This window comes from Oncorhynchus clarkii, chromosome 29, assembly GCF_045791955.1.
Source record: "Oncorhynchus clarkii lewisi isolate Uvic-CL-2024 chromosome 29, UVic_Ocla_1.0, whole genome shotgun sequence".
NCBI lineage: Eukaryota > Metazoa > Chordata > Actinopteri > Salmoniformes > Salmonidae > Oncorhynchus > Oncorhynchus clarkii.
The window spans coordinates 16,580,316-16,599,696 of NC_092175.1; the positions used below are offsets into that span (position 1 = coordinate 16,580,316).

General features: G+C 38.6%; 1 protein-coding gene across 1 annotated transcript in view; it reads left to right on the plus strand.

Moving 5' to 3' along the window:
* Positions 1-6,987: 6,987 nt before the first annotated feature.
* LOC139388414 (NMDA receptor synaptonuclear signaling and neuronal migration factor-like) overlaps positions 6,988-19,381 on the plus strand; it is a 45,339-nt gene continuing 32,945 nt past the window's right edge. Inside the window, exon 1 of the mRNA XM_071135059.1 lies at positions 6,988-7,250. Coding sequence (XP_070991160.1) covers positions 7,180-7,250 — 71 coding nt within the window. The 5' untranslated portion in view covers positions 6,988-7,179. The remainder of the gene's footprint in view (positions 7,251-19,381) is intronic.

Below are 19,381 nucleotides of genomic sequence, written 5' to 3' on the forward strand. Positions count from 1 at the left end.
AATACCCCTGTATTAAATATACAGTCTGAACCATAAGATGTACAGTCTGAACCATAAGATGCATAGTCATAGTGGCGTTGGATCAGAGATGTTGCCAGGGTCCTCATAGTGTCTGTATCCAGGACCTTTGTCCTGGAGTGAACCTTCCCAATGACATTCAGAGCCATGAGTTCACCTGTCATGTGTTGGTCCAGTTCACATCCCAAGTATGTCACAGAAAAATGTTCCTTCACCGCGACACCATTACACTTGAACGAGAAGTCGGAAGACATTGTTACTTTGTGTTTGGAACCAAACAGGATGCATTCTATCTTGCCTAAATGCAGAGACCGTTTGTTGTCAGATACCCACTTACTGACTTTGGTCAGTTCGCTGCTTAGGGCCTTTTCAACGGTCTCCTGATTCTTAAGTTAAGCCAAGATGGCAGAATCATCCGTGTACAGGGACAGAACAGAGAGCATGAACAGGCAGGGCATGTCATTTACAGTGCATGTCATTTACAGTGCATGTCATTTGCAGTGCATGTCATTTACAGGGCATGTCATTTGCAGTGCATGTCATTTACAGGGCATGTCATTTACTGGGCATGTCATTTACAGTGCATGTCATTTGCAGTGCATGTCATTTACAGTGCATGTCATTTACAGGGCATGTCATTTACAGTGCATGTCATTTACAGTGCATGTCATTTACAGTGCATGTCATTTGCAGTGCATGTCATTTACAGGGCATGTCATTTACAGTGCATGTCATTTACAGGGCATGTCATTTACAGTGCATGTCATTTACAGTGCATGTCATTTACAGGGCATGTCATTTACAGTGCATGTCATTTACAGTGCATGTCATTTACAGGGCATGTCATTTACAGTGCATGTCATTTACAGGGCATGTCATTTACAGTGCATGTCATTTACAGTGCATGTCATTTACAGTGCATGTCATTTACAGGGCATGTCATTTACAGTGCATGTCATTTACAGGGCATGTCATTTACAGTGCATGTCATTTACAGGGCATGTCATTTACAGGGCATGTCATTTACAGGGCATGTCATTTACAGTGCATGTCATTTACAGGGCATGTCATTTACAGTGCATGTCATTTACAGTGCATGTCATTTACAGTGCATGTCATTTACAGGGCATGTCATTTACAGTGCATTCAAAAAGTATTCAAATATTTGTAATTCTTCTATTTTTTTATATTTTTTTATTTAAAAAATTTCATTTATTGTTTACTTCAGTTTATATAGTAAATACTTTCGTAACAATTACTTCTTCTTAAAACTGCAATGTTGGTTTAGGGCTTGTAAGTAAGCATTTCACTGTAAGGTCAACACCTGTTGAATTCGGCGCATGTGACAAATAAGATTAGATTTGATTTGATTTTGCTAATAAGGAGTTGGTGACAAAACCAATTGTTTTATGATTGTACAACAAAATATCATGCTTCACCGAATCAAAAGCTTTTTGTAGGTCAAGCATGACCGTACCACAGAGGTTGCTACCTGTCAATTTCCTGCTTGATAAAATCTGTCAAGTATAGTAAACAAATGTTAGTAGAATATACAACATTTATTTAATCTAGGCAAGTCAGTTAAGAAAAATTATTATTTACAATGACGTCCTACCCCAGACGACACTGGGACAATTGTGGTCGCCCTATGGGACTCCCAATCACGGCCCGATGTGATTCAGCCTGGATTCAAACCAGGGACTGTAGTGACCCGTCTTGCACTGAGATGCAGTGCCTTAGACCGATACGCCACTCGGGAGCCCAAAAAGGATTGTCTAAAACCGGACTGAAGGTCATATAAAATGTTATGGTCATCAATGTGCTTTACGATCTGTTCACGGAGTGCTTTTTTTAAAGCCTTTGACAGCACACTGAAGATTAACACTGGTCTGTAGTTCCCTTGTTCAACTTTGCCTCCTTTGTTATAAAAAGGAACAACTCTTGCATGTTTCAACTCTTGTGATACCTTTCCAAGTTGAATGGAATGGTTGATGATGTGTGTTACACGAGGTCCGATAGCTGGTATGTTATGGTCTGTGGTTTCTGGTTGCCGAGATATTCAAGCATCTTTGTAACGTCTGAAGTTGAAACTTGGGAAAATGCAAACTGTCCTCCGGAGACGCCCCTGGCTTAATAATAGGTTTGAATATGATGGTTTACAGAGGTGACAGTGCATTCCGGGAGTTGGTCAACAAGGTTGCTGGCAATGGTGGTGAAAAACTCATTAAAATGATCAGCCACCTGTGCTCTGTCAAAGTTCCACATGGTCAGGTCATCTGAGGCTATGACTGTGTCCCAAAATGGCATTTGGGATGCAGCCTATGGCTATTGCTGTCCTATCTATATTTGATGAGTAGGTCATCCCAGCATTAGTATTCATCATAAAGTCCATCTCAGTGAAATGTTTTCCACCTTTGAGAAGACATCGCTATCCCAGTGATGAAATTGAAATAGAAAAGTACTGACTGACACGTTCAATGACATCAAAAGCTTGTTGGGACAACATTAACATCATTCCTGATGATTTGCTTATGCAAATCAAACTGCTCATTGGTGTTATTGGCAGCTGGTCTGCCTCAGTTGGTAGAGTAAACGTCACAAAGTTGACATCTGGTCCAGACAAGACAAGGACAAGGACAAAACACTGAGGGACATGTCTTATGCTGCATACGGCCTCATCAGTGCTTCTGGATGTGCTCATAGCCGTTGATTATCTACATGCCTGGGCACTGTAATTACATTCATAGCAGCCTTATTACAGTGATATTGATGCTGTGGCTAGACCATGTGTTCGGGGGAAGTGGATGAATGGTGGTTGGCTGAACTTGTTAAGCTGTTTGTTTTCTCTAGCAGCTTTGGCAAGATGGAGAGGAGAGCAGAGGCATAGCCAGGGAAATGAGAGCAGGCAACCAGCCCTTCCTCCTCTACATTCACCAACGCCTTCTCATATTACAGAACACAGACGGAAAATGTGTGTGTTTCTGCATGCCATTCCCTTTCGTCTGTTGATCAGGGCAGTAGATCAAACATACTTATCCAGGTAAGAGGCAGAATGGAAGCGCGGCATTCTGGATCCATACACACACACACACACACACACACACACACACACACACACACACACACACACACACACACACACTTTATCCCTCCTTGCCCGCTGATTGCACTATCCATCATCTGTCTGAGAAAATCTCCCTCCTTGGGCACACTTCATTTCTATCTTATCCCTCCATTTCTGTCATTTTACTGCTGCCATCTATCCCCTACAGCCCTCCCCCTCTTGCTTTCTCCTGTCAGCTGATCTGTGCCTTCTAAGAGAAATACTGCCATAGTTCTCTATACCAAGGTAGAGAACCATTTAACTGCAGACATCTGCCTACATTGTACCTCATTTATGATGAGGTAAATATCTTCATTAGCATCCTTTCTTTCTTTCTTTCTTTCTTTGTGATCAAGTGTCTTATTAGAAACAAATAGCAGGACAAAGGAATTGGATAATAAACAAAACCAGAGTAGCCATCAAGAAGCTAGACATCCTGTTTCCCTCCAACACTCCCACAGGACCTCAGAGATTTGAACTATAACTTATGCTGGTAAGAGTGGCAGGTCAGAATTGATGACACTCTCTCTGGCATATTCTTTCTGTTATTCTCAGTTCGTAGTCTTTTCTGATTGTATAACCCACTTTATTACCTTCGTTTAAAAATACCTCTCTTCTACAACTCTTGCTAAGAACGTCCTCATATGGACACCGTACTCTTCAAAGGCTTGTTTTGTTGGGGGGCAACCAAGGGACAGTTACCTTGATGTGTATGAGCAGCTCCTCTGGGTGAAATACAATGGTGGGGCTGGGGGTACGCCTAACCGATTAAAACTGTCAGGAGATCAAGGTCCTGTGGGACTCTCAGGCCACTGTCTGTCTGAGAACCGTGTTGCAAACATGCACTGACAGTAGAGTAGCTATCAGACCTGTTTGTATTGTTTCAGGACCATGGAAAACAAAACACTGTACATTATCTCCTAGTAGTACAGCTGACCTGATGTTTCAGGACCATGGAGAGCAACACACATTTTTCACCATGTAGGTTACATCTGGATTTTGTTGGAGCATTGTCTTACTTTCTCCTTCCAGTCTCACATAATTTGATCAAGTAAAGCAGTGCTTTTACTCGAGTGCCTTTCTTTTCAGGACCACGGAGAGTGACATAGTTTTTGTTACTGGTAGTGAGATCATCTCAGCTATCCCAAATCTAACTAAGATGGATGGTTGAGAGCGATATTTTCCCCATAATTGTTGATCATGTTAGATCTGAGATCAACTTGTGGAATGAAGAAGGAGGAAGGATGAAGGATGATGTCCTTTCATAGTACTCAATGGGGCAGAGCCAAACAAGAGCGACACTTCAGCCATGCACTATAGGCCGGTATAACTACCCGACTCAGACTAAAATATTGATCAGCTATTTCATCAGTCAAACATGAGTGGTTTTGGGGTTAGTGGAGACACATATATCTCTGGAAGACACATGAATTGATGCTTTTAGTGAAAGGTGTGGGTGGAGGTCAATACAGTAACTCTCTGACTCCTCTTTTACAGTTCTCTCAACTCTTTCTTCACACACACACACACACACACACACACGTACAAACACACACACACACATACACACGTACAAACACACACACGTACAAACACACACACACACACACACACACACACACACACACACACACACACACACACACACACACGTACAAACACACATAGGCAAACACAGACACACGTACAAACACACACACACACATACACTACCGTTCAAAAGTTTGGGGTCACTTAGAAATGTCCTGGTTTTTCAAAGAAAAACAAAAAAAAATGTCCATTAAAATAAGATCAAATTGATCAGAAATACAGTCTAGACATTGTTAATGTTGTAAATGACTATTGTAGCTGGAAACGGCTGATTTTTAATGAGAAAACAGATGCCTCCATGATGCTGGCCTTCTAGGCAGAGTTGCAAAGAAAAAGCCATATCTCAGGCTGGCCAATAAAAATAAAAGATTAAGATGGGCAAAAGAACACAGACACTGGACAGAGGAACTCTACCTGGAAGGCCATCATCCTGATGTCAGCTCTTCACTGTTGATGTTGAGACTGGTGTTTGCAGGTACTATTTAATGAACCTGCCAGTTGGGGACTGTTTCTCAAACTAGACACGAATGTACTTGTCCTCTTGCTCTTGCTCAGTTGTGCACCGGGGCCTCCCACTCCTCTTTCTATTATAGTTAGTACCCGTTTGCTCTGTTTTAGGAAGGGAGTAGTACACAGCGTTGTACGAGATCTTCAGTTTCTTGGCAATTTCTCACATGGAATAGCCTTCATTTCTCAGAACAAGAATAGGCTGACGAGTTTCAGAAGAAAGTTATTTGTTTCTGGCCATTTTGAGCCTGTAATCGAACCCACAAATGCTGATGCTCCAGATACTCAACTAGACTAAAGAAGGACAGTTTTATTGCTTATTTAATCAGGACAACAGTTTTCAGCTGTGCTAACATAATTGCAAAAGGGTTTTCTAATGATCAATTAGCCTTTTAAAATGATAAACTTGGATTAGCTAACATAACATGCCATTGGAACACAGGAGTGATGGTTGCTGATAATGGGCTTCTGTACGCCTATGTAGATATTCCACTAAAAATCGTCCGTTTCCAGCTACAATAGTCATTTACAACATTAACAATGTCAACACTGTATTTCTGATCAATTTGATGTTATTTTAATGGACAAAAAAATATATATATTTCAAAAACAAGGACATTTCTAAGTGACCCCAAACTTTTGAACAGTAGTGTACACACACACACACACACACACACACACACACACACACCGCACCCCTATCTTTAGTCTGTACAAGGAACCACCCTGTTTCCCCTCTTCATTCATCTCTCCTATTTCCTCCCTCGTCTGCCCCTCCTCTCCACTTCAGTCTGTGGAGCCACGCTGTCCGTTCTTCATTCATCCCCTGCATTCCTTCCTTTATCTGCTGCCTCACATTATTTACTACCTGACTGCCTTCAGCGCACACTGATCTGGGATGCTTTGCTTTACTTATTTGTATTCCTTTTGTCTCAATGTGTGTGTGTGTGTGTGTGTGTGTGTGTGTGTGTGTGTGTGTGTGTGTGTGTGTGTGTGTGTGTGTGTGTGTGTGTGTGTGTGTGTGTGTGTGTGTGTGTGTGTGTGTGTGTGTGTGTGTGTGTGTGTACGTGTGTACGTGTACGTGAGTGTGTAACAATGACTGAAACAGATTCTATAACAAACTCCCAAGGACGTCCAGTACCTTCATTTGTTTCACTAGCAGGTTGTTTTGGGGATAGATTGATTAGTATTCGAAGGCTGATGGCCTGTTACTTGTTTGCTGTGTCTGCCAGTGGAGTGTGTGTATACAACCCCAAATCCCTGTGGGTTAACGATTTGTGTGTGTCTCAATCCCTCGCTTTGTGCTATCTAGAAAGTGACTCAACGAAGCACCAAAAGGACTCGGGCACACCTTTTATCTTGACTTTAGGCACCTTAGTACATTTCTATATTTAAGTAAGTATGTAAGTAAAACGTGGGACAATGCACTTGCACATACCTGTATTTGTGTGTACAAACTTATACTGCAGGAATTAACTTTGGTGTAGGGGGATAACAGCTCCTTATATGGCTCTACTCAGTTTCCTGTCCACTGCCCCCCCCCCCCCCCCCCCACACACACACACACACACACACACGCACACACACACACACCTAATGATGACAAGCAGGAGTCCAACCCCCTCACATCCCATTTTCTTTGGTTCTGATCAATGAAGAGAGCATGAGCGAGAGAGAGAGAGAGAGAGCGTCACAGTGTTTTCGTTCAGTACACGTTACCTCACACGCACTCTGAAGACACAGCAGCGAGAAAGGGCACCCGTATCTATCCGTTGCATTACTAGCTGGTTTCTTTCAGAGAGAGCTCTGCAGACGTGAAAATACCACGATTACTGCCGAAGTGGAAGTCTCGCCAGTTGCCACAGTCTTTCCTGGATTCCCTTCAACCTTCTCGCCGCATTTCTCCATCCTAGGTTTTCTGGAATGAGCTGTTTTCCTGCTTGCGTCGTTTCCATGTCAGCATGGGAACTGCCGTGTCCAAAAGGAAGAATATAAGAAACGATGCGACATCTTCCGTGGCAGCAAAAGTTAGGTGAGTGCCCTCTGTCCCGACCGACCAAACACCCACCGACAGACTAGCCTTTCGGCATTACCGTCACACTGTAGCCAGATATCTGCTGTGCTACAAAATTAGTGAACATAGCGTGAGATAGGACCTAACAGTGACATTAAGGCTACCTCTTTATGCAACAAGAACAGGTGTATTTAGGCTAACCAACGAAACTGCGTAATTGCGCGTTTATTAACGCCTAGATCTATTCATGGTGGGTCCCCCCGCAATTCTTTTACGTTATGTCGTCCCGTGCAGGACAGTTAGGATAGATATCATCATAATAATCGGGGAGTAACATCAACCCATCACTGCGTCTTCAGCTTCCTCGACATGACTTGGTTGCACAAATAGCAATTGATGGGTTGCACAATTTACGGTTTAGGTTCCCAAAGTGGCCTTTGTTCTCACCATTGGCGCATGCATGTCTCAGGGCGCATGCAGCAAGTGTGTATCATGACAGGGAATATGTTCACGTATACTGGACATCTGTATGGTGCAGTGCAATTTAGATTCGTTTGAGCTTAGTCCATTTCAACTTCAGTTCACTCTGTCTGGATCTCATTTGCAGACAACAGTTTAACACATTAGCACATATAGCTCTTGAAGGCGGCCTAAAATCAAACATGATATGTAAAAGAAAGAAACAATGATGGCAACATCGTCTAACCCATTTAGGAGACTGTAGCCTATGGGTCCCACTGCACGGATGGTGACTTGTTTCAAACCAATGGATCAGATAAGACGGACACGTACCATTAACCGTTATCTTTAGAAACAATTGGATTTGTAATGGTCTGCATTTGACCTTAATAGCAGCGACTACCGGTATTGGATGCACTGGCGTTGCACCCTGCGGGAAAATGATCGAGCTATCAATTCATCAATCAGCCGCAATTGACTCGCGCGCCTTCGGTCATCGGGCGTCACGGTGAGTTATGGCACCAGTCGAAAAATGGAAACAGAATGCCTATAAACGCCACCGTTCATTTATTAAGCAAAGAAAGCAGAAACAATCCTATATTTGGCAGGTCTCTGAGGCTATAGGCTAAGGCTAACCAGTCTAAACGACTCACGTGAGCTAAATGTTACTTCGCGTGCCCTGTGAAAGTTTAAACACAGGTCATTCATCTGGGAGATTTCTGAAACAGTGTCACCAAGGCAATAATGTCTAACAGCACCGCATTTACGTTTATTCTAAAGTTGGCAATGCGCAGGTATCCTGTGTTTACTGTTTGGGTATATTGAGCGGAATAACCCGCAGTTTTCTCAAAGCACGTCGTCTGATTATAGATTCCATAAAATGGATCGGCCTCGACTCAATTTAGCCACTAATGAAATCAGTGTGATGGCTCCCTCATGCCATCATGACTGCAGCTGCACCTTGGTGGGTTTAAATGGACCTTGCAGCAGGTGGAATAGGAGAGAAATTCACAGAGATAAACACATCTGATTGGTCACACATGAGTTGTCACAACCTTGGTTTAATGGAGGTCACTGCATGACCTTGAATCCAGATGCTGGGTTAATGTCATAGATAGATGTTGGATTATATTGGTATGCTTATGTCATTCTATGTGTGTGTGTGTGTGTGTGTGTGTGTGTGTGTGTGTGTGTGTGTGTGTGTGTGTGTGTGTGTGTGTGTGTGTGTGTGTGTGTGTGTGTGTGTGTGTGTGAACCCTCTCTGTATGCAGTGCTGTGTGTGTGTTTTCCACTCTGTACTGCGCTACTTTCTCTGAACACACACAGGGCTATGACGAGAGAAAGGGGACATCTTTCTCTTTTACATTTATCTCATCTCTTTCTTCACACACACACACACACACACACACCAATCTCCTGCCTGACTCATGGACATTATCTCTCATGCCTTTCAGTTGACTGGAGTTTGAATGATATGATTGAACAAACAGTAGTATACACTAGAGTAGGATCCAGGCTCAGTACACTCCTCAGTACACTCCTCATTACACTCCTCAGTACACTCCTCATTACACTCCTAAGTAAACTCCTCATTACACTCCTAAGTACACTCCTCATTACACTCCTCAGTACACTCCTCAGTACACTCCTCAGTACACTCCTCATTACACTCCTAAGTACACTCCTCATTACACTCCTCAGTACACTCCTCAGTACACTCCTCATTACACTCCTAAGTACACTCCTCATTACACTCCTAAGTACACTCCTCAGTACACTCCTCAGTACACTCCTCAGTACACTCCTCAGTACACTCCTCATTACACTCCTAAGTACACTCCTCATTACACTCCTCAGTACACTCCTCAGTACACTCCTCATTACACTCCTCAGTACACTCCTCAGTACATTCCTCATTACACTCCTAAGTACACTCCTCATTACACTCCTCAGTACACTCCTCAGTACACTCCTCATTACATTCCTCAGTACACTCCTCAGTACACTCCTCATTACACTCCTCAGTACACTCCTCAGTACACTCCTCATTACGCTCCTCATTACCCTCCTCATTACACTTCTCATTACACTCCCCAGTACAATCCTCAGTACACTACTCAGTACACTCCCCAGTACACGCCTCAGGACACTCCTCAGTACACTCCTAAGTACACTCCTCATTACACTCCTCTGTACACTCCTCAGTACACTCCTCATTACACTCCTCAGTACACTCCTCATTACACTCCTCTCAGTACACTCCTCTCAGTACACTCCCCAGTACACTCCTCAGGACACCCCTCAGTACACGCCTCAGGACACTCCTCAGTACACTCCTAAGTACACTCCTAATTACACTCCTCAGTACACTCCTCTGTACACTCCTAATTACACTCCTCTGTACACTCCTCAGTACACTCCTCTGTACACTCCTCAGTACACTCCCCAGTACACTCCTCTCTACACTTCTCATTACACTCATCTCAGCTCAGTCAGCTCCAACCTTTATTGTCATTACTGAGATCACACATCTAACACATTCAATATTCATGACTCACTCACCTGCATATGAATTCATCAATGCATGGTCACGCACAGTACTAACCTAATCTATGTAACATGTACAGTACTAACCTAATCTATGTAACATGTACAGTACTAACCTAATCTGTGTAACATGTACAGTACTAACCTAATCTATGTAACATGTACAATACAAACCTAATCTATGTAACATGTAACATGTACAGTACTAACCTAATCTATGTAACATGTACAGTACTACCCTAATCTGTGTAACATGCACAGTACTAACCTAATCTATGTAACATGTACAGTACTAACCTAATCTATGTAACATGTACAGTACTAACCTAGTCTATGTAACATGTACAGTACTAACCCAATCTATGTAACATGTAACATGTACAGTACTAACCTATGTAACATATACAGTACTAATCTAATCTATGTAACATGTAACATGTACAGTACTAACCTAATCTATGTAACATATACAGTACTAACCTAATCTATGTAACATGTACAGTACTAACCTAATCTATGTAACATGTAACATGTACAGTACTAACCTAATCTCTGTAACATGTACAGTACTAACCTAATCTATGTAACATGTACAGTACTAACCTAATCTATGTAACATGTACAGTACTAACCTAGTCTATGTAACATGTACTGTACTAACCTAATATATGTAACATGCACAGTACTAACCTAATCTATGTAACATGTAACATGTACAGTACTAACCTAATCTCTGTAACATGTAACATGTACAGTTCTAACCTAATCTATGTAACATGAAACATGTACAGTACTACCCTAATCTATGTAACATGTAACATGTGCAGTACTAACCTAATCTATGTAACATGTAACATGTACAGTACTAACCTAATCTCTGTAACATGTAACATGTACAGTACTAACCTAATCTCTGTAACATGTAACATGTACAGTACTAACCTAATCTATGTAACATGTACAGTACTAACCTAATCTATGTAACATGTACAGTACTAACCTAGTCTATGTAACATGTACAGTACTAACCTAATCTATGTAACATGCACAGTACTAACCTAATCTATGTAACATGTAACATGTACAGTACTAACCTAATCTATGTAACATGCACAGTACTAACCTAATCTATGTAACATGTAACATGTACAGTACTAACCTAATCTATGTAACATGTAACATGTACAGTACTATCCTAATCTATGTAACATGTAACATGTACAGTACTACCCTAATCTATGTAACATGTAACATGTGCAGTACTAACCTAATCTATGTAACATGTACAGTACTAACCGAATATATGTAACATGTACAGTACTAACCTAATCTGTGTAATATGTAACATGTACAGTGCTAACCTAATCTATATAACATGTACAGTACTAACCTAATCTATGTAACATGTAACATGTACAGTACTAACCTAATCTATGTAACATGTAACATGTACAGTACTACCCTAATCTCTTTAACATGTACAGTACTAACCTAATCTATGTAACATGTACAGTACTAACCTAATCTATGTAACATGTAACATGTACAGTACTACCCTAATCTCTGTAACATGTAACATGTACAGTACTAACCTAATCTCTGTAACATGTACAGTACTAAACAAATCTATGTAACATGTACAGTACTAACCTAATCTATGTAACATGTAACATGTACAGTACTACCCTAATCTATGTAACATGTAACATGTACAGTACTAACCTAATCTATTTAACATGTACAGTACTAAACAAATCGATGTAACATGTACAGTACTAACCTAATCTATGTAACATGTAACATGTACGGTACTACTCTAATCTATGTAACATGTACAGTACTAACCTAATCTGTGTGTTATGTAACATGTACAGTGCTAACCTAATCTATGTAACAGGTACAGGACTAACCTAATCTATGTAACATGTACAGTACTGACCTAATCTATGTAACATGCACAGTACTAACCTAATCTATGTAACATGTACTGTACTAACCTAATCTATGTAACATGTACAGTACTAACCTAATCTCTGTAACATGTAACATGTACAGTACTAACCTAATCTATGTAACATGTACAGTACTAACCTAACCTATGTAACATGTACAGTACTAACCTAATCTATGTAACATGTACAGTACTAACCTAATCTATGTAACATGTACAGTACTAACCTAATCTCTGTAACATGTAACATGTACAGTACTAACCTAATCTATGTAACATGTAACATGTACAGTACTAACCTAATCTCTGTAACATGTACAGTACTAAACAAATCTATGTAACATGTACAGTACTAAACAAATCTATGTAACATGTAACATGTGCAGTACTAACCTAATCTATGTAACATGTAACATGTACAGTACTATCCTAATCTATGTAACATGTAACATGTACAGTACTACCCTAATCTATGTAACATGTAACATGTGCAGTACTAACCTAATCTATGTAACATGTACAGTACTAACCGAATATATGTAACATGTACAGTACTAACCTAATCTGTGTAATATGTAACATGTACAGTGCTAACCTAATCTATATAACATGTACAGTACTAACCTAATCTATGTAACATGTACAGTACTAACCTAATCTATGTAACATGTAACATGTACAGTACTACCCTAATCTATGTAACATGTAACATGTACAGTACTAACCTAATCTCTTTAACATGTACAGTACTAACCTAATCTATGTAACATGTACAGTACTAACCTAATCTATGTAACATGTAACATGTACAGTACTACCCTAATCTCTGTAACATGTAACATGTGCAGTACTAACCTAATCTATGTAACATGTAACATGTACAGTACTATCCTAATCTATGTAACATGTAACATGTACAGTACTACCCTAATCTATGTAACATGTAACATGTGCAGTACTAACCTAATCTATGTAACATGTACAGTACTAACCGAATATATGTAACATGTACAGTACTAACCTAATCTGTGTAATATGTAACATGTACAGTGCTAACCTAATCTATATAACATGTACAGTACTAACCTAATCTATGTAACATGTACAGTACTAACCTAATCTATGTAACATGTAACATGTACAGTACTACCCTAATCTATGTAACATGTAACATGTACAGTACTAACCTAATCTCTTTAACATGTACAGTACTAACCTAATCTATGTAACATGTACAGTACTAACCTAATCTATGTAACATGTAACATGTACAGTACTACCCTAATCTCTGTAACATGTAACATGTACAGTACTAACCTAATCTCTGTAACATGTACAGTACTAAACAAATCTATGTAACATGTACAGTACTAACCTAATCTATGTAACATGTAACATGTACAGTACTACCCTAATCTATGTAACATGTAACATGTACAGTACTAACCTAATCTATTTAACATGTACAGTACTAAACAAATCGATGTAACATGTACAGTACTAACCTAATCTATGTAACATGTAACATGTACGGTACTACTCTAATCTATGTAACATGTACAGTACTAACCTAATCTGTGTGTTATGTAACATGTACAGTGCTAACCTAATCTATGTAACATGTACAGTACTAACCTAATCTATGTAACATGTACAGTACTAACCTAACCTATGTAACATGTACAGTACTAACCTAATCTATGTAACATGTACAGTACTAACCTAATCTATGTAACATGTACAGTACTAACCTAATCTCTGTAACATGTAACATGTACAGTACTAACCTAATCTATGTAACATGTAACATGTACAGTACTAACCTAATCTCTGTAACATGTACAGTACTAAACAAATCTATGTAACATGTACAGTACTAAACAAATCTATGTAACATGTAACATGTGCAGTACTAACCTAATCTATGTGACATGTAACATGTACAGTACTATCCTAATCTATGTAACATGTAACATGTACAGTACTACCCTAATCTATGTAACATGTAACATGTGCAGTACTAACCTAATCTATGTAACATGTACAGTACTAACCGAATATATGTAACATGTACAGTACTAACCTAATCTGTGTAATATGTAACATGTACAGTGCTAACCTAATCTATATAACATGTACAGTACTAACCTAATCTATGTAACATGTACAGTACTAACCTAATCTATGTAACATGTAACATGTACAGTACTACCCTAATCTATGTAACATGTAACATGTACAGTACTAACCTAATCTCTTTAACATGTACAGTACTAACCTAATCTATGTAACATGTACAGTACTAACCTAATCTATGTAACATGTAACATGTACAGTACTACCCTAATCTCTGTAACATGTAACATGTGCAGTACTAACCTAATCTATGTAACATGTAACATGTACAGTACTATCCTAATCTATGTAACATGTAACATGTACAGTACTACCCTAATCTATGTAACATGTAACATGTGCAGTACTAACCTAATCTATGTAACATGTACAGTACTAACCGAATATATGTAACATGTACAGTACTAACCTAATCTGTGTAATATGTAACATGTACAGTGCTAACCTAATCTATATAACATGTACAGTACTAACCTAATCTATGTAACATGTACAGTACTAACCTAATCTATGTAACATGTAACATGTACAGTACTACCCTAATCTATGTAACATGTAACATGTACAGTACTAACCTAATCTCTTTAACATGTACAGTACTAACCTAATCTATGTAACATGTACAGTACTAACCTAATCTATGTAACATGTAACATGTACAGTACTAAATCTCTGTAACATGTAACATGTACAGTACTAACCTAATCTCTGTAACATGTACAGTACTAAACAAATCTATGTAACATGTACAGTACTAACCTAATCTATGTAACATGTAACATGTACAGTACTACCCTAATCTATGTAACATGTAACATGTACAGTACTAACCTAATCTATTTAACATGTACAGTGCTAAACAAATCGATGTAACATGTACAGTACTAACCTAATCTATGTAACATGTAACATGTACGGTACTACTCTAATCTATGTAACATGTACAGTACTAACCTAATCTGTGTGTTATGTAACATGTACAGTGCTAACCTAATCTATGTAACAGGTACAGGACTAACCTAATCTATGTAACATGTACAGTACTGACCTAATCTATGTAACATGCACAGTACTAACCTAATCTATGTAACATGTACAGTACTAACCTAATCTATGTAACATGTACAGTACTAACCTAATCTCTGTAACATGTAACATGTACAGTACTAACCTAATCTATGTAACATGTACAGTACTAACCTAACCTATGTAACATGTACAGTACTAACCTAATCTATGTAACATGTACAGTACTAACCTAATCTATGTAACATGTACAGTACTAACCTAATCTCTGTAACATGTAACATGTAACATGTACAGTACTAACCTAATCTATGTAACATGTAACATGTACAGTACTAACCTAATCTCTGTAACATGTACAGTACTAAACAAATCTATGTAACATGTACAGTACTAAACAAATCTATGTAACATGTAACATGTGCAGTACTAACCTAATCTATGTAACATGTAACATGTACAGTACTATCCTAATCTATGTAACATGTAACATGTACAGTACTACCCTAATCTATGTAACATGTAACATGTGCAGTACTAACCTAATCTATGTAACATGTACAGTACTAACCGAATATATGTAACATGTACAGTACTAACCTAATCTGTGTAATATGTAACATGTACAGTGCTAACCTAATCTATATAACATGTACAGTACTAACCTAATCTATGTAACATGTACAGTACTAACCTAATCTATGTAACATGTAACATGTACAGTACTACCCTAATCTATGTAACATGTAACATGTACAGTACTAACCTAATCTCTTTAACATGTACAGTACTAACCTAATCTATGTAACATGTACAGTACTAACCTAATCTATGTAACATGTAACATGTACAGTACTACCCTAATCTCTGTAACATGTAACATGTACAGTACTAACCTAATCTCTGTAACATGTACAGTACTAAACAAATCTATGTAACATGTACAGTACTAACCTAATCTATGTAACATGTAACATGTACAGTACTACCCTAATCTATGTAACATGTAACATGTACAGTACTAACCTAATCTATTTAACATGTACAGTACTAAACAAATCGATGTAACATGTACAGTACTAACCTAATCTATGTAACATGTAACATGTACGGTACTACTCTAATCTATGTAACATGTACAGTACTAACCTAATCTGTGTGTTATGTAACATGTACAGTGCTAACCTAATCTATGTAACAGGTACAGGACTAACCTAATCTATGTAACATGTACAGTACTGACCTAATCTATGTAACATGCACAGTACTAACCTAATCTATGTAACATGTACAGTACTAACCTAATCTCTGTAACATGTAACATGTACAGTACTAACCTAATCTATGTAACATGTACAGTACTAACCTAACCTATGTAACATGTACAGTACTAACCTAATCTATGTAACATGTACAGTACTAACCTAATCTATGTAACATGTACAGTACTAACCTAATCTCTGTAACATGTAACATGTACAGTACTAACCTAATCTATGTAACATGTAACATGTACAGTACTAACCTAATCTCTGTAACATGTACAGTACTAAACAAATCTATGTAACATGTACAGTACTAAACAAATCTATGTAACATGTACAGTACTAACCTAATCTATGTAACATGTAACATGTACAGTACTACCCTAATCTATGTAACATGTAACATGTACAGTACTAACCTAATCTATTTAACATGTACAGTACTAAACAAATCGATGTAACATGTACAGTACTAACCTAATCTATGTAACATGTAACATGTACAGTACTACTCTAATCTATGTAACATGTACAGTACTAACCTAATCTGTGTGTTATGTAACATGTACAGTGCTAACCTAATCTATGTAACATGTACAGTACTAACCTAATCTATGTAACATGTACAGTACTACCCTAATCTATGTAACATGTACAGTACTGACCTAATCTATGTAACATGCACAGTACTAACCTAATCTATGTAACATGTACAGTACTAACCTAATCTATGTAACATGTACAGTACTAACCGAATATATGTAACATGTAACATGTACAGTACTAACCTAATCTATGTAACATGTACAGTACTAACCTAATCTATGTAACATGTACAGTACTAACCTAATCTATGTAACATGTACAGTACTAACCTAATCTATGTAACATGTACAGTACTAACCTAATCTATGTAACATGTAACATGTACAGTACTAACCTAATCTCTGTAACATGTACAGTACTAAACAAATCTATGTAACATGTACAGTACTAACCTAATCTATGTAACATGTAACATGTACAGTACTAACCTAATCTATGTAACATGTAACATGTACAGTACTAACCTATTCTCTGTAACATGTACAGTACTAAACAAATCTATGTAACATGTACAGTACTAACCTAATCTATGTAACATGTAACATGTACAGTACTAACCTAATCTATGTAACATGCACAGTACTAACCTAATCTATGTAACATGTACAGTACTACCCTAATCTATGTAACATGTACAGTACTAACCTAATCTATGTAACATGTACAATACTAACCTAATCTATGTAACATGTACAGTACTAACCTAATCTATGTAACATGTACAGTACTAAACAAATCTAAACAATGTACACACTCAACGTAGGGGGAAAATAATCCTGCAGCAAGAGGATTTAAATATTTGAAGAAAGATTTAGAATCGCCACCAGGGGGCAGCTGGAAGCGTTTTTTTTTAATACAATGCAGTACAGTACCTACATTAGATAAATTGTTTTATTATATGTTGAAGGCAAGCAGTAGGCAGAATAAACGGTTTTGGTTACCTGTGTGGTCTTGCGGTTAAAGGCACAGACCCCAACACACATATGCCGAAATTGGCAAGGATTTGATTCCTGGTCTTTGATTCGTGGATGAATGTCTATTTTTGGCACGTTAATTCCACGTCGTTACAGGGTTAAAACAGAAACAAGTCACAGGTTAACAGTCTAGGCATTCATTCCGAGTGGTTTGGGGGAGGCAAGCACTAAGAATAATCAGTATTCTTAGTGCTTGCTAGAACACTGTGAACCGTTGTAGCACAGTGATCTATCTATACAGCGCACTCCAGCTCCGAGTGCTCCGAGCCGCATGAGTCCTGGTCGATTTCGTGACCTACATTAATTAGGCCCACAATTGAATTGCGTTTTTAAAGAGTGTTAAATAAATAGTCTGATAATTTACGCATCGAGGAAATGTGCCTCAGCTCAACAAAAGCTTGAAGATATACTAGTCTGGAGGAACGTGTGTACGTACAGTAGGCCTACATCGATCAATCAACTGATGGCCCAAATCAGCGCATCAACTCAGCCGGGGAAAAACAAACAGTAGTCTATTATCAGTTTTCACCTTTCATTATTTGACAATGAATAGGCTAACGGGTAGCATAAAGATAGTACTGGAATATAATCAAATAACAATGGGCCTTGTGCAACCATCGATTGCACTAGATTATCGCCAGCTGATGTCTCATTAAACAATCAATAGCACTAAATTCACCCACACAGCTGATCTCAATTGCAATCATTATTGGTCACCTCATTACTGCGCCCTAAAATACGATGTCAGTGTTACATTAATGTTAGTCCTGCTTGCAACCAAAATCTTTCAAGATACACTATATATATTTCTATATATACACAAAACTATGTGGACACCCCTTCAAATTAGTGGATTCGGCTATTTCAGCCACACCCGTTGCTAACAGGTGTATAAAATCGACCACATAGCCATGCGATCTCCATAGACAAACATTGGCAGTAGAATGGCCATACTGAAGTGCTCAGTGACTTTCAACGTGGCACCATCATAGGATCACACCTTTCCAACAAGTCAGTTCGTCAAATTTCTGCCCTGCCAAAGCTGCCCCAGTCAACTGTAAGTGTTGTTACTGTGAAGTGGAAACGTCTAGGAGCAACAACGGCTCAGCCGTGAAGTGGTAGGCCACACAAGCTCACAGAACTGGACTGCCGAGTGCTGAAACACGAACATCGTCTGTCCTCGGT